General features: G+C 36.9%; 3 protein-coding genes across 3 annotated transcripts; 1 reads left to right on the forward strand and 2 right to left on the reverse strand.

Moving 5' to 3' along the window:
• The first annotated feature begins 1,585 nt into the window (after nt 1-1,585).
• LOC102923187 (olfactory receptor 52K1-like) lies at nt 1,586-2,536 on the forward strand. The gene has a single exon (XM_006978989.3). It carries the CDS (start codon nt 1,586-1,588, stop codon nt 2,534-2,536), a length of 951 nt encoding a protein of 316 aa, XP_006979051.2.
• A 9,926-nt stretch (nt 2,537-12,462) lies between these two features.
• Nucleotides 12,463-21,218, reverse strand: LOC102923503 (olfactory receptor 51G2-like). Its single transcript, XM_076566142.1, has 3 exons — nt 21,164-21,218; nt 20,665-20,774; nt 12,463-15,062 (listed from the first exon to the last, which is right to left on the reverse strand). Exon 3 carries the CDS (start codon nt 15,055-15,057, stop codon nt 14,098-14,100), a length of 960 nt encoding a protein of 319 aa, XP_076422257.1. The 5' UTR covers nt 15,058-15,062; nt 20,665-20,774; nt 21,164-21,218; the 3' UTR covers nt 12,463-14,097.
• Nucleotides 21,219-25,277: 4,059 nt separating this feature from the next.
• LOC102923808 (olfactory receptor 51G2-like) lies at nt 25,278-26,271 on the reverse strand. Its single transcript, XM_006978991.2, has one exon. It carries the CDS (start codon nt 26,269-26,271, stop codon nt 25,324-25,326), a length of 948 nt encoding a protein of 315 aa, XP_006979053.1. The 3' UTR covers nt 25,278-25,323.
• Between the last annotated feature and the right edge of the window lie 348 nt (nt 26,272-26,619).

Raw genomic sequence — 26,619 nt, forward strand, 5'->3', positions numbered from 1 at the left:
CCCTGTTATATCCAAATTGTCAGTTGTATGTTTGATTGTCTATAAGAGGTTAATCTTGTTTAGTAATAGTCATAGAAGACCATAATTTTAGAGTAATCTCTTTCCCTGAACATATTAAAAACCAAACTTGAGCTATCTCTGCTAAACTTCCAAGTCCCCAAAGTGAAACTCGAACCCATTGATAGCTCACATTTCCATCAAGTAAGTAAGTAGAAACAGTAAAATTTCCCAAACAGAAAAGTTTTTATTTGTATGACATAGATATGCCATGTGTTAGCTATTACAAAGGAAAGGCAGTCTGTTGTCCTTATGGTAGCTAATTATCAACAATCCTATTGATCATACTCCACCTCCTCTTCCTCCTACTCCTCCTTTTCCTATGGAAGAGTGCAACCTTAGCATGACCAATCTGATTTTGCTTCTCTTTTTTCTGTTTCTTTAATATATCTGTCTCTTAAAATAAACCACATCTATGCATGGGAACTATTTAAATTTTACCAAATCCTGTTGCTGAAATTTGTGAAGCATATGGTACCTTGTTATCTTTATATACCTGGATACAAACAGCATAGCAGAATATATTTTTTTGAAAATTTAATTAGTTTTATTTTGTGTATAAGAGTGTTTAAACTGCATGTATATCCATGGCTCCATGTATGAAGTGTTCACAGAGGTAAGAAATGGGCATTGGATCCTAAGACCTAATGAGATCCAGTCTACACATGAGAACTATTTAAGTTTTACCAAATGAATGGCTGTTCAATGCTAAAATAAAAAAGTTAAGAAGATATTTAAATATGTATTTTTTTGAAGGTTTCAGTACTTTTTTTTAAGTAAATTTATTTTACAACATCATTTAGTTCAACATAATAGCCACAGATTCCCCTGTTCTCCCACTCTCGCCGCCCTCTCCCTCCCCCCACCCCACCCCCATTCCCACCTCCTCCAGATCAAGGTCTCCCCCGAGGACCGGGATCGACCTGGTAGACTCAGTCCAGCCAGGTCCACTTAAATATGTATTTTTACACTTAAAATAAGAAATATGTATAAGTTTGACTTTGATGGATGTTAAATTATCTACTGTCTATGATGTTCTTTATCTTATTATACCTTATTTGAATGCTCACATATTTAGTTATGATAGCAAAGACTAAAAGCAGCATTTTAAAGAATGATATATCAAAATATTTTCTAATTGTAGCATTTGCATGTTTTGTTTATGTCTCCATATTTTATTACAGTTTCTCAAAAATTATTAGCTTAAATACAATTATATTTATTTTATTAACTTCACTTTCCATAAAGAATGGAAAATTTGCAGTAAGATTTAATTAAATATCAAATGATAAAATCAATAACTAACATATGTAATTAATTTTAATATTTTCTTTTGCAGATAAAGTTGCTGATGCTCCATAGGATGGGTTAGTTTACCTGAGCCTTTTCTAGCATTATGGAGATCTAGGTTTGCATTTCTAGATTCCAAACATAAGATCCTTGAAAGAAATGCTTTGCAATCCATCTCTGCATTTTGGAGATTATCCTAGTTATTATTTACTAAACTTGAAATATTCCCAGTTAAAACATGGTAAACAATACAACACATCACTACATTTCATTTTTCTACCTGGTTGGTATTCCTGGCTTGGAAAATTTTCATTGCTTCATCAGCATTCCTGTCTGTTTCCTGTTTGTCCTCACCTTGCTGGGGAACAGCATAATCATTGCTACTGTCAAACTAGAACCAAGCCTCCACCAGCCTATGTATTTCTTCCTTTGCATGTTGGGAATGAATGATATATTACTTACCTGTTCCACAGCCCTGAAAATGCTTGGTATTTTCTGGTTTAATGAACACTGGATTGAGTTTGATGTCTGTCTAACCCAAATGTACTTTATCCACACACTGTGTATTTTTGAGTCAGCCATCCTGGTAGCCATGGCTTTTGATCGTTTTGTGGCCATTTGCATCCCACTACATTATTCAACCATTCTTACAACATCTATGGTTATTAAACTGGGCTTTGTTGGCTTGAGCAGAGCTCTGTTCATGGTTTTGCCTTGTCCTCTTCTCATTAAGAGGCTGCCCTACTACACAAGCTATATTATCCATCATGCCTACTGTGAGCATATGGCTGTGGTGAAATTAGCCAGTGCCAACACTCTCATTAACAGAGCATATGGAATCTCAGTGGCCCTTTCGGTGATACTATTGGATCTATGGCTGATAGCCACATCTTATGTAAAAATTCTCCAGGCAGTGTTCCGACTATCTTCCCGGAATGCCCGCTCTAAAGCCCTGGGCACCTGTGCTGCCCATGTGTGCACCATTCTTGCCTTCTATACACCTGCACTGTTTAGCTTCCTAACTCATCGCATTGGCAAGAATGTGCCTCCAAGTGTGCACATCATCTTGTCCACCCTGTACCTTCTAGTGCCCCCCACAGTCAATCCCTTGGTGTATGGTATCAAGACAAAACAGATTCGGGACCGAGTGCTGAGCCTCTTCTCACACTTGAAAATTACTGAGTACTAAATTATTTAAATAACATTTGTGATGGAAAAATATGCTTCATGTAATAATGGGGCTTTAATTTTTGCTATGATTCCATTGTAAAATGCTATTTCTATATTTGTTTTTTTTTTTTTTTTGGTTTTTCGAGACAGGGTTTCTCTGTGTAGCTTTGCGCCTTTCCTGGAACTCACTTGGTAGCCCAGGCTGGCCTCGAACTCACAGAGATCCGCCTGGCTCTGCCTCCCGAGTGCTGGGATTAAAGGCGTGCGCCACCACCGCCCGGCTATATTTGTTATTTTTAATAGAAGGGATTTATGATGTGGTGCAATATTTGTATTAGTATTTTATTTTAATTTTACGTAAACCATGTTTATCTTTTCATTCAATATCTTCAATTTACACAGTTCTGCTTCAGATTTTGTATATATTACCCAACATAATATAGCTTCCTGTCAATTTCTCTGTCTGTAGATTTATATATATTTAATATACTGTCTCTATACCTAGTGAGAAACTTCAAGGAAAAATAAATACAATGATTTCACTTTATATTTCATATGTAGAAGTTTGAATACTGTCACTGCAGTCCTTACTTCAGAATAATTAACAGCATCTGTTGCAACCAGCACAATAGCTGTAAGAGATCAAGCCAGTGAATGAACAATATATGTTCTTTATTGTGCTCAAGTATGATCTTTCTAGGTCTTTTGTAGTCTGAAATTTTTAAAGCATTTTATACTACTTCCATCTTTGTGAAAAAATTCAAAATTGATCATGTCTCTTCCTTTCACCAGAGAAGTAAAGTTAGCCTGCAAATTGCTACTTCAATGTCTGGTAAGTCAGTAAATATAGACAACATGAACTTACTTGAAATAAGAACATTTGAAGGAGATATGTTGTGTTGTATAGAAAAGTTAAACACAATTCGTATGAAATATGGAAATTTAAGGAAATAAAAGACTTAAGTATATGTGAAGAAAGAATATACCAGAAAAGAAAAAAGCTAAAGCATCCATTTTGTTTCAAATATTTAACATATACCTAGTGTGTCAAAGAAGTATTCAGACTAAAATAATATATGTTACCATATGAATGATAGAAGTGAAAAGTAACAATATTGTAAAGGATGGGGTACAACTTGTGAGAGGCTACTAAAGGTACATATAGTTCCTCGAAGAGAATACTACTAGTTGAAAGTGTGATGAGTGTGTTAAAAATTACAAAGTATCACTAGTTTCTTTAAAGAGATGTAAGACATATAATACTAAATTTCTTTATAATTCTCAACTAAATACAAGAAAAGACATAAAAAAGAAATAAATAATTAATCAAAATTATTGCCTCACTGTGTAAAGAAAAAAAAATCTGTTAAGTCTAGATAAAAAGTCTAGAGAGCATATTATATATAGTATAAATAATTTAATTTATTTCTCAGGAAAATTGGGTATTGCTTTTCAATGGGCATTTTAAATGATCATTTTTTAAAAAAGAACAGTACTTGTATTCCATCTAGAAAATTAGAGAATTTGTCTACTATTTATTGAAGTCCTTTCTATGAGCTTCAAATGTTTTCCTCTTTTCACAACTGAAGTTTTCTGAAATTGAGCCATTGACATAATTAAATAACAAAGGAGAGGCCATGTTTTCGGCATATATTATGATTAGTTGAATTTAGAGTTAGATGCCATATGATAAATTCACTGAATCATTTTTCATTTTAATTACATTTATTAATGCATTACAAATACATATTTTGTTACATATGAATATATGTATGTAAAAAACAGTTAATGAAAATGAGTCCTTGAATATGAAAAAGAGCAAGAATGGATGTATGTAAGGGTTTTGAAGAAGGAAAGCAGAGGGGGAAATGATGTAATTATATTATGATCTCAAAAAAATAAAAATATTTTTGTAACAAATATGTCATTTATTTTAATTTTATATATGTAATTATGCATAGATATAAATAATTACTTCATTTTCTTTTTTTCATTTCCTCCCTTCAACCACTCCCATGTACCCTGTACTTTATTTAATCCTATATTCTGGCCTCTTTTTCTTATATGTTGTCATTCATACACACACACACATACACACACACACTCATATGTATGTGTATCCCTAAATATATAAATATACCTTGCTCAGTCTTAATAATTTCTGGGTAGACCACTTGATATTGGCTCTTAAATTGTGTGTCTTTTTCCTGGGCAAGCTATTTTCTCCCATTCTCAGCATTCCTTAGTTTCCTGCAGGTTTTTGTCTAGGCTTGATGACCCATGAGATGTATCCCCTTCCACATTCACAGGTCTGTTTGTGTTGTCCTTGTTCAGATCTTGTTCAGGCAGCCACATTATTGATACTTCATGGGTATAGTTTCCATGACATTTCTAGGACATGTGCTCTCACAGTCAAAATTCTGTTCCTCTGGCTCTTAAAATCTATCTCCCTCAATATTTCCTGAGCCTTGGGTAGAGGAATTAATTGCATTATGAATGGATCAACTGGGACTAGGTACCCACAACCACTTATATTCTGCTTTTTGATTGGTTGTGATTTTCTGTAATGGTTTCTATCTGTTGCAGAGAAGACTCTTTGTGACAAAAGCTACACTGAACTATGGGTAGAAGCATAAACATTTAGAATGAGGTTAGGAATTATGCTAGTTTAATAGAGTGTTGGCTATAACTTCTCCTCTAGGACCCAGGACCTTACAAGCTTCAGATAATTGTCTGGATTTCCAGTACCAGACAAGATTTTCTTCTTGCCAAATCCAATTAAAAAGCTGTTGATTGCCACCAAGGAAAGACTGCAACTATGGCATTTTATGACACTTTTAGGTTAGTTGTACCATGCTGGTGATTGTTGTAATTCACATGTTCACTTAATATCTTTCATTTTCTTCCCTTATTGCTCCAGTGAAGAATTCAAGCACTATATTAAATAAAAGTAATGAGAGCAGAACATCTGTCAAGTTTATTATTTTATGGAAAATGATTTTTGGTTTCTCCATTTACTCCACTTACTATAAATATTAGCTATTTTAATCTTGTATATTCTTTATATATTTTATTAATTCTTTGATCATTTCATCAAATGAATTTTGATTGTGATTATCCTGATATTCTCCCCTTACCTTCTAAATTAATTGAATTCACCCCTACTTACTTACCTTCCTAACCCTCATGAACTCATAACTTGTCAAAGTACAGAGAACTAGTGATTCTGGAGTGCTCAGGCACAAATGGGACATCTTTATCATACCCTTCACCATGTCTCGGGGACTATAACTAAAAATAGAATGGAAAATTAGAAGAGCCAGAGATCAAGGAGGACCAATGTCTAGTGTACAATGATAGGACCACTGCACTCATCAACTCATAGAAACTGTAGTTGTCTAAGCAATACCTGTATGAGATCAAGCCACAGTGTCTAGAATGTAATATGCTGATGTTCTAGTTGAATCTAAACTTAAAATTTTTTCTTTTTTTATTTATGTCTGCTTGTGTCTCTCTCTCTGTTCATTTACCACATATGTTTGGGTGCCCATGGAGGCCAGAAGAGGGCCTTGGGTACCCTGGAAATGAAGTTAGAGATAATAGTGAGTTTCACAACATGGGATTTAAACTTTGGTCCTTTGCAAGAGTGGCAAACAGTCTTAACTGCTGACTCATCTCATAGGCGCTTTGCAGAAGTTGTTTTTATTAATTTAATATTTTGAGAATTTCTTATATGAGTGATATAGTTCATTATATCCATCCAACTCCCCCTGTGTTTTCCCCATTCTATCTAAAATTTATGACCCCTTCTTTAATTATTATTATGTATGTACATTTGTATATAACTTTTTTATGAAGATATACTAAATTGTATAAAAACATTTTTTCATCTTTTTAAATCTGTAGAAAAGTGTAAACCCTTATGTTAAAGGAAATAAAAATTCAAAAGAAAAATTGCAATGTTTTCTATTTTTAATATTTATTTATTTACTATGCATACAGGGTTCTGCCTGCATATATTCTTGAATGTCAGAAGACTGCACCAGATCTCATTATATATATTTGTGGGCGACAATGTAGTTGCTGGGATTTGAACTCAGGACCTATGGAAGAGCTGAGAGTGCTCTTAACCCCTGAGCCATCTCTATAGCCCCATGAACCATCTCTCCAATCCAGCCATGTTTTCTTATATACATAGAATCTAGATACATCCCACATGGCTATCATGGTACTGGAAGGTTCTCTGCATGCTATTAGAGGAGAAAGTAGTCAACAGTCTCACGCAGCTGTAAAACCTGTTATCTATAATCACACCTGCCCTTGCAAAATAAGCATAGCACTACAATTAACTCTGTGGTAGTAACCCACAAGTTTCAGAGTGCCCACTATAAAAGAGAGAACTCATGCCAGGTACCATCAACTGGAGTCAAAAGTGGTGGTTAACTAGGTCAGGGTGGTGATGATCCTAGGGGAGAATTCAATACTCTATTACTGCTTAATAAACAAAATATTAAGTTATCCACTACAAATTTTTATCTTTATATTCATTGATTAGTGTATCTCTTACCTGCTATTGGAGAAGTTTCTTCTTACAGTAGACAGATGGCAATTAAATAGAGATTTACAATTGATCAATGTACAGAGAAAGAAAGACAGTAGAGGGGACATTGGTATCAAACCCTCCACCCAAGCTCATGGATCATCATGGAAAAGGGTGTGGTAAGATTGTAAGAACCAGAGGTAGTAATCGTCTGTGGGAAAACTGCCTGCTGGAAGACAAGGTTACTACACACATGACCTCACAGCAGCTGTGACTGCATACACAAGACCTGCACACAATCAAGCCAGCCAAAATCCCAGCATGTATCTGGGAAGAGCTTTTGACATCTTAAAACAATCTCAGGAGCTATTGCCAGCAATGGTTGCTGAAAGAGGGAGAGTCAGTTTTTTCAGGGACTCAATCCAAGAGAAGTTTGTCATGTTCCAATTTGATAGTCCTACCCCATGCACTCACGCAAGTCTAAGTGGATTCAGGGGGCTTCAAAGATGAGCACATGAAGTTGGGGGCTAAACTTAGAGGGGAGTAAATAGGTGGTAGATTTGATCAAAACAAATTATGTTTGTATGGAAGTCTCAAATAAAAAAATTAAAATAAATGTCTAAAAAAGGTTATTGGGCAGAAAATTCAATTGAAATCATACTCTTCTTTTAGAAAAATAATGAAGGTTGAGCTGTGCTGAACCATAAGTCTAACTGAAATCTCATTGAAAAGAAGTATAATGTCTCATGACACATGATGCAGGGTTATCTACTTTAGCTAAGTAGGTTATTTATTTTTAATAATTAGTGATCTGAGAATTTTGTACGTTTTTATTTTATTTACCCTCCTCACTAAATTCTTCCCAGATCCACTTTCCTTCTATAACCTTCTAAGTTTGTGTCCTTTATTTTTAACATCCATCAAGACCCGTTTGTGCAGTCCAAACACTGTGTGGCCTCTCACTGGACTCTGATCTTGCCAAGGGATACATTATTAGAGAAAACTGACTCCTCCTCTCTCTTGACAGCTATCACTTACCAACAGCTCCTCAGTTAGGGGTGGGACTAGTGCCCATTTCCAACCCCATACAGATATCTGGTCTGCCTTGAGCTTTCACAGATCTTGTGTTTGCTGGAACAAGCATTATGATATAAGTTCATATAGGCAGCTGCTTGACTGGGTTCAAAAAACATTGTTTCATTGTGCTCATCCATCACCTAAGTCTTGAGAGGAGAGGCTACATCATTGATGTTCTATTTAGGGATGAATCTCTTATTTTCTGCGCCTTAGCTAGTTGTGAGTCAAAGTGTTAGTTATTGACTGCAAATAGAAGCCTCTCTGATGATTATTGAGAGATGCACTCATCTATGGGTATAATGGTAAGTCCTTAGTAATTGGTTCAATATTCTGTCCATGTAGCAGAATAATAGTAATAGGTTCTTCCCTAGGAACTATGACCTGTCTAGACATAGGTTGTTGGCTCAATAAGAGTGACAGCTATGGGTTACATCTTGTAGAATACGATTTTTAAATGCAGTCAGAATATGCTTATTTACCCCCATAATGTTTGTTCATAATTGCATGAGTGTGCATGTCTTGTCAGACCTGTCATTACTGTAGATCCAGGTTTCACAGTAGGGCAAGGATGCTGATACTATAATTCTGTGCTAGAGTGCATAGCACCTTTCAACACTGTAAAAGCCAGCTAGCCCATAGGAATGAAATAATATTAAGCCTGCTGTGATGGCTCAGCAGTTGAAGTGCTTGATGCTCTTGTAGAGTACCTGAGTTTGGTTCCCAGGACATATGTTGGGTGGCTCACAGTGCCAGTAACTGAAGCTCCAGGTGATTTGACCCTCTTCTCTGGCCTATATGTATAACCACTGAAAATGCATAGAAACACATGCATACACATAAATAAAAATAAAGTACCTATACGGAAACACTGATTCTCACAAGTATTTCTCAGGGATTATAACTGAATATTTGTACCCAACCTGAAACAAAGTACTTAATAAGTAATTATTGATTCCACTGAAACCATTACTCATTAATCTTTTCAAGTTTTATTAGATCAAGTAGGGGCATGCTTTTTTAGGCCTTGACTATGTGCTTTTGTAGTAAATTCTTGATTTCAACTTGTAAACACAAAATAACAAATTTAAAAATAAATTCCAGATTTTTCAAAGGTACCTCTGGTCTCTTATTGCACTCCAATTATAAAATAATAAAATGTAATTCATTAAATTTACATTTGTTTTTATTTATTTCTTAGTGTATGTCAATAAAATTTCTCTAATTATTACTAAAAGGAACTTTCCTAAACACAACAGTGTAAAAAGTTTTTGGAATTGCAATAAATCAGTTACATTTTGATCCAATTTTAATCTTTATTGGTTGATCTATGACTAAGCTACTCTATATATACTGGAAAGAAGACATCTGGTAACATTTATGGTGGAATTAAGGCATTTGGGGGAATTAGCAACTGTTATTCATTTAAATCTAGTAAAGGTGGTCAGCATCTCTCCTGCAGATTTTCCTGAAGGCAATCAGATAAAAAATGGTTTACAAACAACACAGAAAGATTCTTAAGAAATATGTTTTTGAGTGGGAAGATGCCAGATGTGATAACAACATATATTTGAAACAAAATAATTGTTTTGTCTTCTCTATTTTAATCATAGATAAACCATATTAAAGAGTACAAAAAAAATAAAGAGTACAAAAACACTTCCCTTAAAAACATATTACTATATTCCAATATGAAAGGATTCTTGAAATTATCTTTCCATTGTGAATAATAAAACCTGAAAAACTGAGAAGTTGACAGTTCTCCTTAGTTTTCTTTTACTTTTTATATTTTTGAGATGATAATATAATTTAAACATTTCTCCCTAAACAATTATGTAAGATAATCAGTTCTAGATCCCATCAGTCCATGATGTCAATTTTCTTTCTTATTGTTACTTTATCTATTTATCAAAAAATTAGAAAGATAGGCCTGGTAGTGGTGGCACACACCTTTAATCCCAGTACTTAGGAGGCAGAGCCAGACAGATTTCTGTGAATTGGAGACCAGCCTGGTCTACAGAGTGAGATCCAGGACAGGCTTCAAAACTACACAAAGAAACCCTGTCTTTAAAAAGAAAACAAAACAAAACAACAACAACAACAACAAAAGAAAAAAAGAAAAAGAAAAAAATTAGACAGGATCTCACTAGGATCCAATACTCATTTCTTACCTCTATGAACACTTCATACATGAGGTGCATGGATATACTTGTAGATTAAGCACTCATGTACACAAAATAAAACTAATTAAATCTTCAAAGAAAAAGTTCTGCTATGCTGTTTGTATCAGGGTATATAAAGATAACAACAAAATATCATATGCTTCACAAATCTCAACAACAGGGTTTGAGGTATCTTCAACTTGGAGAAATGATAAATGTTTCAGTAGATTTGTCTAAACAGCTTATAAACTTATCCAGTGTATTCATATAACAAAACATCAAATTGTCCCACCTTAACAGCAAAAATTGATAGCTGTGTATGTACCAATTTGAATAACTTTAATTTCAGTGTTGAAAACCTGAAGACCTTTTTGCAGTAGCATATCTGCAGAGAAATATCTAAAGTTCTATGGCATGGGCATTTGCTCTACTTGAAGAATCTGAGGAGTGGAATTGCATACGTATAACTTCAACAATAGAATGACACTCTCCAGGCTGCATGTGTTTCAAATAACTCTAGATGTCAGTGCATAACTCTCATGAGTCTCACCTCTCCACCTTCCATTTCAATGTTTAATAATAATGAATAACACACACACACACACACACACACACACACACACACACATATACTGGGACATCTATGAAAGTTTCCATTCCTCTTATGTGATTTCAGTCACAATTATAGCAAATGCTGAACTGTGAATGTTGTTATCACATCTGGCATCTTCCCACTTCCCACTCAGAAAACATATTTCTTAAGAATATTTCTGTGTTGTTTGTAAACCATTTTTTATCTGGTTATTTAGGAGGCCCTAAGACAGGAAGAGACAATTCCATGCATGGCTTCTGAATAAAAGCCCATGGCAAAGTTCACCATGATTGCCACTGCATTTAAAATAATGGAAAGCATTTTAAACTGACATGTATTATCTGTTAATTGACAACTTCGTTACCCTTCGTGATTCTCTATGAGTTGACTGGAAATCAAATTTCTTCTTTGTAACTCTAAGTCAACCAATCTTTTGTGTTTTATATTATTTCAGTTAGCATCAAAACAGTGGGTTTTATTAAGGCAGTTTTATATATATATATATATATATATATATATATATATATCATCACATTATGGATACCACCCCAAACACACATGCCTTCTGTCAGCCCTCCTCCCCTTTCCTGCTCCCATTGTCTCATAATATTGAATTTGTTGCACTGTACTCTTGGACTACTTCATTTTTTGACAATAAGATGCATGCAGTCATTTTAGTTTTTATGTATACGCTAGCAAGTAATAAGACTATGATATCTTTTTTTTTTTTTTTCTGAGCCTTACCATGGCATATCATGCGTCACAAAACAAGTATAGAATGAACTGGTCATCCTTCCCACCGTCATTACACTACCAATAAAATGTGTTACTGTAAGTATTCTGCCCTTAATTACAGACGGCATCCCAGGCTAAAAAGCGAGCATGCTCTCTGTGCGCACCTTTTCCCCCTTCTCTTTCTGCCCTCTTTCCTTCTGTCTGTCCTCTCTCTCTCTCCCCCCTTCTCTCCCCCCTCCTCTCTCCTAATAAAGCTCTAAAAAGGTCAGCATAGCTTGTGATTCTTCCGATCAGCACACTTCTCCACTGGCATGGCTGCTGCAGGCTGATTTAACCAACAGTTACCAATTCCCATTTATGTAAATCAGAAAAAAAAAATTCCGATATAACTTAAAGATGGTTTTCATAGAAGTTGAGATTAGAATAGTTAAGTTGCAGAAAGTATAAAGGCGGGAAGGAGTGAAGAAATTTCTCCATGGGATCATAGTTACAGTTGGACAAGGACTGTAGCTCAAATGTCTCAGGAGGATAAATCTAGTCAACAATAGTGAGTTTTGATTTGAAAAATACTAGAAGAGAGTATTTGGAATGCTTTCTCCAGGAGAAATATAACTGTTTAAGAAAGGAATGTGCTAAATATCTTCTTTTACCATTCATCATTCCACACATATATTTTAACATCATAGTATATCTCATAATTATTGTTATTAAATCAATATGATGAAAATGTAACTGAGCAATATGCATATTTCAACTAAATGTACTGCTGAAATTACATAGTACTATTATGCCTTTAACATATAGGAAAATTACTTGATCTAATAAACAAACATGTTCTGTTTAAATAACAATATATTTCTAAAATATGCACAAATACATTATTAGGCTATTTTATCATTATCACCTGAAACTATAAAACATACATTTTTGGTAGCATATACACTGATATTTCAGATCATGAACAAATACCAAAAGGACATTCAGTCCTCATTCTTCTGATTCTTTTATTTGTTCTATAACTCACTTTTTAATGACACTGTTTTCCTCTGTTGTCAGTTTACTGCTTAAGCTCTATGTTGCAAGCCCTTTACGTTCTCTTCATAATTGGGTATAAAGAGAAATTCAGAAAGTGAAGTATACACAATGAAGTAGGCACCACATCATATTTGCACCCCTGTACCAGCTCTCATGTATTTGACTCTCAAGCTATCTACTGCACAATTGATTAGGCTCAAGACTGCTGAGATTCTTTAAGATTACATCTAAGGAGACTTGACTGAAATTGTTTCTACTCTTATACCCTTTAAAAAACTCTTTTGCTTGAGAGGGTGCCTGGACCGGTCTACTCTGGTGACCGGACTAGTGAATACCCTGTCATATAGAGCCTTCATCCAGTGACTGATGGAAGCAGAAGCAGAGATCTATGGCCAGGTGCCAGGCTGAGCTCCAGGAATCCAATTGATGAGAGAGAGGAGGGATTCTGTGGGCAGGGGATATAGAGATCATGATGGGAACACGTGCAGAGATGACAAGCCACACTAGTGGAAACCCATGAACTGTGAACTAATAATAGCTGTGTAGCCCTCATAGGACTAGACTTGGCCCTCTGGATATGGGAGACTGTTGTTTAGCTTTAACTATTTGAGGGGCCCCAGGCAGAGGGATCAGGATCTGTCTCTGGTGCATGGGCTGGCTTTTTGGAGTCCAGTGCCTAGGTTGTGATACCTTGCACAGCCTTAGTGCAAAGAGGAGGGTCTTGGACCTGCCTCAGCTGAGTGTACCAGGCTCTGCTGACTCCCCATGGGAGACCTTGACTTGGGAAATGTAAGGATAAGAGTGGGTTGGGGGGAGGAGGCTGGGGGTGGGAAGAGGAGGGGATCTGGGGTTGGTATGTAAAGTTAATAGAAAATTAACTTTATTTCTTAATAATAAAAAAAGAAAAAACTGTTTTGCTAACTGTGACACAACAAACAGTTTAACTGAGTAGTTACAGCACCTTTGAAATTTCTATTGAACAAGAAAAAAATTAGTAAAACCATATACGTGTTCATAGCTTTACTTGCGTTCACCTAGCATTGAATCTTGAATGGTTGTACATTTAACAAATAATCTCAGACACATTACCTATTCAATAATCTCAGACACATTACCTATTCATCCATTCGATCTTTCATTAGCAAGTACTAAACAATTTTCTAATACATTAAAATGATGCATTTATGGCTAGGGATGTACACTGAAGAGACAAATAATTGTGCCTATAAAGATTACATCTGATTATCTATTTTCAAAATGCTTCTGCATCAATAAATCACAAACCTGAGCAGTATCCTGTTTGCCATTTACTTCTTTAAACTCCAGTAAAAATAAATTGTATTCATTCACATGTTCAGTTACAACATTGTCTAGCTTATCAGTCATAATTAATATGCAGAATAGAAACGTAGCTCCATATTTTTACCACCACAGGAGAAGACTTAGTGACCCTGGGTATCTCCAATGCTTGCTCCACCAGACCGGAAGATGCGCAGAATCCTCAGCCGGATCTGCTTAGTCTTTATAGTGTATACAACCGGGTTGAGCACTGGAGGGGTGAGAAAGTGAAGATAAGAGAGCAACACACGGCTGCATGGCGAAGCCCACTTGCCAAATCGGTGGATCATGGACAGGCCAATCATAGGTGTGTAGAACAGCAGTACAGAACAGATGTGGGAGACACAGGTGTTGAGGGCCTTGAGGCGCTCGGTCTTGGAGGCAATTGAAAGCACCGTGTGAAGGATTAGCCCATAGGAGAGAACAATGAGCACAGAGTCCACACCCAGGGTGGACAGAACCACAAAGAGGCCATAGGCACTGTTGATGTGGGTGTCTGTGCAGGCCAGTTTCATAACATCTGGATGCAGGCAGTACGAGTGGGAAAGCTGGCGCTTCTGGCAGTAAGGCAGCTTCTTCAGCATGATGGGGGCAGGGATGTGGAGACCAACGCTGCGAACCACAATGGCCAGGCCCAAGCTGGCAATCCGAGGGTTAGTGAGGATGGTGCCATAGCGTAGGGGACTACTGATGGCCACAAAACGATCAAAGGCCATGGTCAGCAGCACAGAGGACTCCATGATGGAGAAAGTATGGATGAAGAAGAGCTGGGCAAGGCACATGTCTAATGCCACCTCCCTGACACCCATTATGTAGATTGTGAGCATGGTGGGCAGTGTGGAGGCAGACAGACCCAGGTCTGTCACTGCTAACATGGATAGAAAGTAGTACATAGGCTGGTGCAGGTAGGACTCTGACTTTACAACCCACAGGATCAGGCCATTCCCTGCCAGAGAGGCAATGTACATGATGCAGAGAGGAATGGAGAGCCAGACATACATAGCCTCGAGGCCTGGGAGGCCAGTCAGAAAGAAGGAGGTGCTGGAATGGTTGGAGTGGGCCATGACACCTGTAAGGGAAGACTCTAAAATCAAGTGTAATCACAGGACCCAAACCCAGAGAGTTTCTGTTAGAACAGCCTGAGAGCTGGGATCTAATAAAGACTCTTCAAAATGTTGCTCTCACAACCACAACTTTCTATTTTATCTCAGCATTTCTTTTATTTCATAATTAAGGAGTCCTTTAATAAGATGAATTTGTTTAATTGTTAGGAGAAAGTTTTTGTACATAGTAAGACTGCATAATGCAAAGATATTTAATACTTAAATTGAAATTTGGCATACATCCTTAAAAAGGTACTAAAGCATGTTGGTTCCAAGTCTGTACTACAAATATTGGGAATTGAATTCGAGCTACCTCCCAGCATAGCTATTATATCAACCTGGTCTAGAATCCAAGGTCCCTGTTTCTGTTCATTTCTTCACATTCATATCCTATTCCAAACTAAATATTCATGATGAATTCTGTCATTTTTCTTCCACATATGAAAATATACTGGTATAATTCACTATGTAAGTCTTTCACTTAAAAGCTTTATTGGCACAGCCATATCTGAATGGAATGGCAGAAGTCATAAAACCAGCACAGCTGCCTGACAAAGATCCAGCAAAGCTGAGCCACATGATGGCTGCCATGCCACCTTTGGTTTTCATCTCCACCCATTGCATAATTGGGGTACTTTTAATATTTGTACAATCTAAGGATATTGTATTGATGGGAAATTCCTTATGAGTCATTTATGCCTTCTCCCAGGAATGCTGCTTCTAAGCTTACCCAGGAAAGTCCTGAACATACTATTCCCCTGGTTTTAGGGAGATACCCTTACTTACTTGAAGGTCTTCCTTACGCCTTGGAGGTTATGACACATAAAACAAGAGGTCTCTTCATGAAGCTATGAGACATTCTTGAAACATCTGTCCCTGTACTTACACAGGAACAAGATATTCAAAACAAAGTAAACTCAAAAAGGCCAACAAGATTCAGTGGGCTAGAAGAGTTGACCACAATTCAGATTACAAACCTGTTCCCACTGTACACTCAGACAATTATGTGACATACAACTCTGCCCCACTCAGAGACATATTGATGAGCAAAATATGGAGTGGAAAGATGATAAAAAAAATTAGGTATCAGGACCTCCCTCTCTTAGAAGTTAGCTCATGTAGAGCCACTATAATATCATATGACCAAGTAACAACAGAATGCGAGGATTAGACATATAGACAAATTCTAAAAAGATATAAATGTTAACATTGATTGTATTATGCCAGAAGTTGAATTAAACCTGAGGATTTTTCTTGGGCACTCTTACACTAAGAGTTAATAATACAGTGCTTGGTACATGGCATAATGTCCAGGGTGGCTTGAAGATTTTGTTTTGGTCTAGTGTCCTTGAAGCAAACAAAACTACCAGCCTGAGAACAGGTGGTCAAATGCCCCTAGATTCTTAAAAATTGGGTTATGAGGTTAATGATTAAGAACAATAACTCTGCTTATTAATGATGTCAAAACTTTAGGGAAAATGATTGGAAATGATAACTCTGTTCTGTCATAGTTTATTAATGATGGCTAAAAGATGAGCAAAAAGAAATGAAACACATGTCCAAAAACAAAAATGATATAATGTTTTGGAACATCATGTATGTATTCCTGCTTACTAAATTCTGTGTAAATAAAGAAGCACTCTGGCTACTGGTCAGTCAGAATGCAAGATTCTCCTGAACACCATGGCATCCTCTGCAGAGACCTATCCATTGCCGGGGATTGCTCTAGGCACGTTATAAAACAATTTTATATGCACCACTCAAATTATTTTTTAGATCTATTTGTTTTATTTTATTTGCATAAATGTTTTGTGAGCCTGTATGCATGTACACCATTTGCGTCTCCAGTGCCTCCAAAGGTCAGAAGAGGGCATTGGATCCTCTGGAATATGGTTATAAGCCATCATTTAGGTAGTGGGAATCAAACCCTGATCTTCTGCAAGAGCAACAAGTGCTCTAAACAATTGAGCAATTTCCCAGCCCCATCATGGAGTAGGTGAGTATTGGAGCAGGAGGATTAGGTGTGTGTGTGGGTGGGGGGGGGGGTGATAGAGGAAGAGAGTACAGGGAGAGACAGTTAAAACTGGGGTTATGGGGTGGGGGTGTGGAAATCTAGTACAATGGAAACTGCCTGGAATCTATGAGGGTGACCCTAGTGAATACTCCTAGCAATGGAGGATACAGAGTCTGAACTGGCCATTATTTGTAGCTAGGCAAGGCTTCCAATTATGGGACTGGGTTATACTCAGGTTGAGTTCTTGTCTGAGGAGGTCCTGTGGGGATCCCTAAACAACCCAGGCTGATGATAGGATGGAAAGTAGCTCTCTGAAAATTGACAGTTTGGCCCCATTGCCCAGAAAAACTACCATGGAGCTCATTGAACATAGAGAGATCAATGTGGTACCTTTTTGGAGCCATTATCCCTATGTCCTGGTCTCTTTGGCCAGAGAAGGTGCTCTGCAGGCTAGGAAAAGAGAAACTTGGACAACGAACCAGCCACAAAACTCTCCATCTGCAGTCTGTCCTGCCTGCAAGATGTGCTCAGGTAATGGTGCCTTAAAGCTTGTGGGAGTGACCAACCAATATTTGGTATACCTTGAAAGCCAGCCACAAGAAGAAGCCCATGGACTACACTGCCTGGATGGCCAGGAAACTGAGACTGGAGAGCTCAGAGACTTAGGCTAGAAGCAAACATGACTTGCAAAGAAAGAGAGAGAGAGGAGAGGAGAGGAGAGGAGAGGAGAGGAGAGGAGAGGAGAGGAGAGGAGAGGAGAGGAGAGGAGAGGAGAGGAGAGGAGAGGAGAGGAAGAGAGGAAATCAGAGAGAAAGGCAGAAAAAAACCCAGTTAAATGGTTCCTAATAATATCTGCTATACTCCTTGATTTGTGCCTTGTCTAGTAGTCATCAGAAAGGTTTCCTCTGGCAATAGATGGAAGCAGGTGCAGGGACCTACAGACATTATGTGGAGAGTCTATGTTGGAGGTCTCCATTGGGTCCCTCACCTCGGAGATCGGGGACCCAGAAGAGAGGAAGGGAGAATTGTAGGAGTCAGAGGGGATGTGGGACACCAGGAGAACATGGCCTACCATATCAGCTAGCTGGGATCACAAAGACTGAAGTAGCAAGCAGGAGACCTGCATGAGTCTGCACCAGGTCCTCTGCATATGTGTCATGGCTGTTGGCTTGGTGTTTTTGGGAAACTCCTAACAAGTGGTAGTGAGTGCATCACTGACTCTTTCCTGCTCTTGGGACTCTTCCTCCTACTGTGTTGCTTTGTCCAGCCTCTACAAGAGGGCTTTTGCCTTGTCTTATTGTATCTTGTTTTGTCCTGTTTGGCTGTTGTCTCTTGGAGACCTCCTTTTTTTCTGAAGAGGAAAGAGAAGGGTAGTGAATCTAAAGGAGAGGAAAGGCATGGGGAAGCTCAGAGGACTGAAGGGAAGGGTAACTGTGCTCAGGATATATTGTATGAGAGAAGAATCTATTTTCAATTTATAAAAAAGAAAGAAAAAAGAATTCAAGTCTTTAATTTTTTCTTTTGGTTTGTAAAAGGAGGATCTAAGACTAGAAATAATTTTCAGTGACCCCCTGTTTTGAATTATGAATATTGTGTTCAGTAGTTGAAGACAAACACCAAATTCTAATAATTACTGAAAATAGTATAAAAAAACCCTATTATTTCTAAGGATTTATTTTTATTGTTTAATTATGTGTGTATGCATGTGGTTTTGTGCACACCAGGCTTAAATTCTCATGAATTCATTTTTTTTGTTGCTCTTTCTCTTTCGTTTCTAAATTGTTTCCCCTCTATGACTTGTCTTCTTGCCCCTCAATTGGATGTGTGTGATTTTATGCAATGATGAAACTATGTTGCGTACTATTTTAGATGCAGGGATTAGTGCTGTGACATGTTCCAACATTAAAGGGGGGAAAAGCCTCACAGTCAGCATTATTTCCAGTATGTGGAGGAAATAAAACAAAGGGAAAGAGAAGGAGGTGTCATACTAGATTGAGAATTTGAGGAACAGGAAGACACATTCATGGTGAGAAGATTCAGCTCAATTAAGCCAATTTGGTTCCTTAAGAATACTTCATGTCACCCAGCAGAATAAATGCCAGGTGCCTACTATACTAAACATGTATCTGTTTGCTCTAGAAAAGGTGATGCAGGAGTGGTGTAGCTTTAGTATCAATGGCAACCTGTAAATCATGCAGTGAGTCAGTGTTTCCTGGGTGAAGCTTTGCCCTTTGCTTTCAACAACGACTTAAGGCGACCTTGTGACATTCCAAAGTCTGAACTGCTACCACCATTAGGTGTAGGATTGCAGGGTAGACAGCTGATGTCAATTGTCAAAGTCCCACTGAAACAGATCTGGGAGAAAAACCAGGGCTCTCCCTTACACAGAAAGTATGATTCTTACAACAAAGTGCTGAGGGGGTTCCAGAAAGCACATATCCATATAAACTCAGATGTCTTTAGTGTTTGTAATTAAGCATCAGACTTGTGATTATAATAAGTATGCCAAGAGTTTCCTAAGCATTTACTGGGCAAAGTTCTCACTAAGGTAATCTGTATGGCTCTTAATCTCCTGGGATGTTGAAAGTTGATGAAAATGTGAACTAAGACATAGAAATATTTGAGGACATTGACTGGGATGAACTAAGTACCCAAATGTTTGTATGCTGAAATAGTTCTTTCATTCAGCCTGCAGTGTTTCTTTAAATCAGACAAAATATTCTTTAATAAGCTGAAAGAGTCTCTTTTTTACCATAAATCACAGTTACAGAGGCATAAGTACAACAAATATCCTTGTAATATTTATCAGAATTTGGTTTTACTATCTTTTAGAAAGAAATGACATGTGAAAATAGACAGGCACCAGATTATTTTTGTATTTCTGTGTATAGTAAGCTCAGATACTGCCTAGAAAAGAATTTGTGATTTTATATATTCATTTTTCTTGTGTTTTAATTATTTATACATACTTTGTGGAGGGGAGGGATTTAATGATAAGCAGAGGAATATTGTTGAAAATTTGAGCCATCTGTTTCTGGTGGTGGCTTCAACACAAAGACAAGAGGAGAAAAAGAAGTTGGATAAAAATAGCATTAAAACGTGAGATATTTCCCTAAAAATGCCAATAAGGTACTATGGGATTCCTCCTTCGGAGAAATTCTGCATCTGGCTGGCTAGTAGAGTTTCAGTTAGCTGAGGTAGGATGGGAATAACAAAATTAGAAAGCCATGCTGGAATTTCCAGCATTGGCATCCTTACAATGAAAATAATAAATCTTCTCCCTTCCATACTAGAATAAGAAAATTATACAAATAAAATTTTCATGTCCAAAAATATTTTCATGTCTATTACATATTAATATATGTTTACATAGTTTGTACCATATAGATTTTATCTTTATACAAAGGGAAATTGGTAGATTGTATTGCTTCTCATAGAATGAATGTGTATGTGTATAAAATAAAAAAGTAGAATAAATATTCTGTAACATCCTAGAATATTAGAAAGCAGATAGTGATTGTTAACATTTGTCTTAGTTTATCCTATGTTCTCACCTTAAAAGATACAAGGTGCCTTTCAAAGATGATTATTCAAGGATGTAGAAAGAGCTGCAGTCAACAGGGATCAGCCTGGATTTATTCATTCAGATCATATTACTTTCCATCTTAAAAGAAGAAAAAGAAATTAAACTATTTCCCAAATCAGTTACTCTACATGATGATTCTATTCCTAAATATCTTCCCAATTCTAGTTTAGATAGTTTAGTACACATATTGAGATTTCTAGATGTTAACATCCATGCACATTATGATTCATTTAAGGTTAGGAATTTTTGCTGGTGAGTTATCAGTCTGTCTAACATTTTTGCATTTAATTGACCTTCTTTGCTACAAAAGGACATTTGAAAAATTCAGTAAGAATCCTACCCATCAGCTCCATGATGTCTTAAGCAAAAAAGTCCTTTTCTTTACTCTTAGTAGTCAATGGTTTTACTTCATGTTCTTAATTCAAATTTGACCTTTTTGTTTTTCAAAACCCACAGTATTTACTCACCCACAAGAAAACAAGGACAGAGAACATGTCTCCTCCTCCTCAGGAGTCCAGTGGCAGGGAGTGTTCAGTGAAGAATAATTTTACAGCAAATTAGCCAATGCCCAGGTTGTACGCTGATTAACACAACAGGGACCATGGGCCTGGTGGCAGCCAATGACTTTAACCATGCCATTAAAAACAAGTTTTGCATGTTCTAAAGAGACACTGTTGTGATTGTTAGTCATGTAGTTCTTCAACAATCTGAGTTTTTATTGTTGCTCGAGACCTCTTAAAGAATAACTAAATTATACCTTGTCAAGATATGAATTAAAATTTATCTCTACTTGCTTGCATTTTTTCCAGTGACACAATTTTTGAGCCTTTTTTATGTCTATGAAATAAAATACAGTATTTATGAGGTGCATATTTGGTGAAACTGTTTGAAATTCAACAGATAAATCTTTTGCATATTTGCATTTTTTTTTTAGCCTCTGAGTCATTCCAGTGACTTTACTGGAATAGTAAAAGACACTAAGACAATTGCATTGAGGATTAAATAGGATATTCTTTTAAAAACTCAGGACACTTGCCAATACTAAAGCAATATCTATGATTCTATTATTTACTAACAGTATTGGAATACAAAATATAACTATGTATGGGAATCACTTTCTATTTTTTTAAATTATTCATTAGACAGTTAATCAATTATTATCATTAAATCTAAACAGCAAAGGAATTTTCTATCATTGCACATTATATAAATAATAAAAGTTCCAGAAAATGAAGCATTGTCTAAATTTGCGGATATAGCTCTAAAATTAAACAGAAAGTAGAAAATTACCCAGAGTACTAAACACAAAGGAAGATGACTAATGCTGTTCCCCCCAATACAATTTTGCTAAATAACATATTTTACAATATAAGGAAAAAACAGAAATCTCAGTCTTGGTCATAGGTTTACTAATTGGCTGCTCTACGGTGTACATCAAAACAGAAATTCATGGCATCACTGGTGCAACACTATGAAGACTTTTCATGGGGTAACCAATGACTCTTTTGGTTGGATTTGAGGATTATTCCACAGGAAGGACCTGCAAGCATGGTCACCACCCATGAATTGGGAGAGACTAGGCCCTAGAGAGGAAAGTACTGATATTGATTTTCTAAATAATCATGCTGTTACACTTCCTTTTAAATATGACTATGCATAGATTCATGCTGCTATCAACTGTTGAGCTCATAAACTCAGTAACAGATGTGTTTACCTGCACAATAGCTGAATAAGACCAAGCCAGTTTAAAATAACCATATGGTAGGGGATAAAGAATGGTTCAGTGGTTAAGAGCACTTGCTCATGTAGAGGACTTGCCTTCAGTTCCCAGGACCCAGATGACAGCTCACAAGCCTTCAGAACTCCAGTATACTGTCATGGTCTCTGTGAGTTCATATGTGTATAAAACCTGTTGTGTCTGGAAGACACTGTGTCCTCAGTCGGTCATCACCTATTAGATCTTAAGTCTTTCTGTATCTACTTCCATGTAGATTTCTAAGCTTTGAGGGGAGAGGTTTGATAATGACATCCCATTTAGGGCTGAATATGCCAATATTTCTCACACTTTGCACTTTGTCCAGTTGTGGGTCTCTGTACTAATTATCATCTACTGCAAGAAGAAACTTCTCTGTGGAAGGTTTGTGATGTGCACATGAGACTTGCACAAGTTCAGAATAGTCAAAAAAGTCCATGACTGAAAGAGGGGAAGTGTAAACAAAGTCCCAAACCCAACCAAGAAGCTATTTGCAATTGATCCCTCATTGGGAAAGGAAAATGGAGTGACACTGGGTATAATAACCACACTCCAAGGGAAGGCTCTATGCTAAGAACAGTTGGCCAAAACAAAGCAAACTCCATTTTTTGTGTGTATGTGCTTTTTAGTTTGGTTTGGTTTGTATCATTTGCACCCCCATTGGAGTGTGTGTGTGTGTGTGTGTGTGTGTGTGTGTGTGTGTGTGTGTGTGAGAGAGAGAGAGAGAGAGAGAGGGAGAGAGAGAGAGAGAGAGAGAGAGACAGAGACAGAGACAGAGACAGAGAAATTAAGAAGTTGGATAGGTAGGGAGATGGAGAGGAGCTGAGAGGAGTTGGGGAGGGAAAATATGATAAAAATATATTATATTAAAACTTTAATAATAAAAATATTAAAATTAAACTAATTTTAAAAGACATGAAGTTAGAGGGTTCTGTGGGGAAATGGAGCAAAGGAGGATGGGTGTAGACATGTTCAACATATGTTGTATATGTGTGTGAACTTTTAAAAATAATGATATTTTTAAAAGCAGCAATGTACTAGAACAAAGGAATAGAGTCCTCATTTCAGAGCATCTGAAATGGAGCAACTACTGGGTAGGAAGAAATTGCAGAAGGGGGAGTCCAAAGAAATTGCTTAGGTGTCCACTTGAGATCTATATCAAGCCTAACCTGAAAATTCATAGCAAAGATGCAATAATGCTCAGCAGAGAGTGTCACTAGGAGAAAAGATTCTGGAACAAATTCAATGGACACTGAATCTCTTGCAACAATGAAAAACATTGGGATTTAAGTCTTTGTTAAAGTGCAGATATCTCTTTGAATGTCTCAGATTATCTGGATGGTAGTGCTATGTACAGTAAGATCTAATGTTAAAAATGTAAAACTAACAACAAAAGCATACATGTTAGGTGATGCAAACAGACTTTGAAGAAAAGCTTTTGTAGAAGCATGTTGCCAGCAACTGCAATATGTTCATGGAGCACTTTGCTATTGTGTGTCTGCAATGCATAAATTGATGCAGGATCTATGGAGAAGCATGGCCTTCACCAGAAACACTACATTTCCTATAAATTTTTATGTTTATAGTCTCTAATTGAAGCTTTTGTTTCAACAAAATGGCTCAAAAATCACAATGTTCAAATGGGCTCACTCTGCTACGTGTTCTCAGTGTACAATTCTCCTTCCTTCTCCAAGGACCTAAGACAAACTGAAAATTCATACTCCTACACAACATCATTCCTCAGTCCTTTAAGTGTTTCATGTCTAGAAAATAGCATTGTATTTTGTTTTCTTTATACTTTAATCAAGCAGCTTAGTACACTTGAATACAAATATTCATAGCAAATAGCTAGGATGGGATTTGTATTTTGGCATTTTATTTCTATCTCTCCATTATATTTCAAATAAATTTGAAATAAATTCAAATAAATTTGAAATGTAATATGACCTTAAGTATCAGCACTTAAGTGTATTCCCTATCTAATCTATTGGTAATTGTTTTCTCACTAAAGCAATTTCATCAGAGAAGTTTGTTAAATCACTCTGGGAAAGGGGCCATTATGTATTGGGTCAGTTATAAAAACACCCTCAAGTTACCTACCATCTTACTTATAAACATTTTTCCTAAAGAACTGAAGGAAATATAAGCTGTGCCTTGAGTCACTTAGTCATTAGCTATAGTGATTCTTGAAAACATGAAATTTCTGTCAAGAGTCAAGGGGTTAGCTAGACTGAGAAAAATAGATAACATTGAAGTTCCTTTCCATTTCTCAAGTGATGATCTTTAAAGAAATATAAAGTTGCATATTTAGGGTTTGAGACAACATAATTCCAGAATTAATAATTTTATTTCTTTAAATATATACATATATAGTATACTTTGGGACATTTATTCAGTTACATTTTTCATAGGTAAACTCCAATTTATAGTCATTATATAAATCAAAAGTAAGATTTATTATGATTGAACATGTTTCCCACAATTTCTGAAAGTTCATCTAAATGAAGCCCTCCTGAGCTTAAGTTTTCAGAATTCTAGGAGTTTATCAGGAACTGACTTTAGATTTTTGCAAACCTCGACTCTTAAAATTTGTCCACTTTCACATGTCAATGTATCAATACTCCCGAGACACGACAGATTCTCTTTTAATAAAGCTGTCAAGGACAAAACTGACTTTTGAATAGTAGGAATTATGATTTTTCCCATGGATCAGTTATGGTTTTGATGTATGGAGAGATCCACACTCTATCCCTGTTGATGTGTTTGAATAATTAGTTGACTGATGATCTAGCGAAAATGGCACTCTGGTGCATTGTTGGGATGTCCTCAGTCAGAGATCCTTCACCTAGAATTGAGGAACTGTCCAATGAAATTTCAATGTTTCTTGGGATGGAGCATCTTTAGAATGCGAACCCGAATCTCTTTGGTTTTGACACTGTAGACAATTGGGTTGAGCATTGGAGGCATAAGAAAGTGAAGATAAGAGAGAAGCATATATACCTGAGCTGGTAGCTTCTTTTTCCCAAAGCGATGGATCATGGATAGACTCACCAGTGGAGTATAAAATAGAAGAACAGCACAGATGTGGGAAATGCAGGTGTTGAAGGCTTTCAAGCGTTCAGCATTAGAAGCAATACTCAAGACTGTCTTCAAAATCAGCACATAGGAAAGGAGAATCAGCACAGCATCCATCCCCAGTGTAGAGAGCATGACAAAGAGCCCGAAGCCACTGTTGATGACCGTACTGGAAGAGGACAACCTTAGAACATCAGGATGAACACAGTAAGAATGAGACAGAGCACTGACAGGCTGGAATGTCAGCCTTCCCAGGAGCACAGGCAGAGGCAGATGAAGGGCAGCACTGCGGATCACCACGGCCAGTCCAATGGCTCCAATACGTCTTGTTGTGAGGATGGTAGCATAGCGCAAAGGCTCTCTGATGGCCACACAGCGGTCAAAAGCCATGGCCAAGAGAACTGCTGACTCAATGACTGAAAATGTGTGGATGAAGAAGAGTTGCATAAAACAGGCTGCAGCTCCTATTATTCTCTGGCCCAGGAGAAAAACAGCTACCATTGAAGGCAGTGTGGAGGCTGAGAGGCCCAGATCAGCCATTGACAGCATGGAAAGAAAAAGGTACATAGGTGTGTGGAGGCTGGGCACAGACTTGACAATGTGCATTATGGTTATGTTTCCCAGCACAGAAAGAATGTAAATGAAGCAGATGGGAATTGCTGTCCAACAGTGAGAAGCCTCCAGTCCAGGAAGATCCATCAATATGAAAAAGAAGCTGCTGGCATTACTATGCTTAGAAATAGTCATAACTCTGGAAAAAAGGTTGCCCTGGAAAATTGTAATGGAAACAAAAAACCTGTTTACTCTTAGCACTCTCCTTGAATATTATCTTCAGTGGCATTGCTGCTCTGGCTGCAGAGTAGCAGAACTCATATTGCTGAATCTCATTCTTTCAGTGGTTTCTACTCTGAAACAATGCAGACTCAAGTCTCAAAGATTGCTTTATTTTAAACAGCATATTTGGATCATCAACATGAAGAAACCTCTCTTTTGACCTTGAAAGCTCTTCAACATTTGAAATTTAAGGACTACCTTGTGTTTAAAACATAGGGCCCAAACACAGGAGATATATTATTTCTAATAAAAGAATATAGG

The sequence above is a fragment of the Peromyscus maniculatus genome, chromosome 1 (genome assembly GCF_049852395.1).
Source record: "Peromyscus maniculatus bairdii isolate BWxNUB_F1_BW_parent chromosome 1, HU_Pman_BW_mat_3.1, whole genome shotgun sequence".
Classification (NCBI taxonomy): domain Eukaryota; kingdom Metazoa; phylum Chordata; class Mammalia; order Rodentia; family Cricetidae; genus Peromyscus; species Peromyscus maniculatus.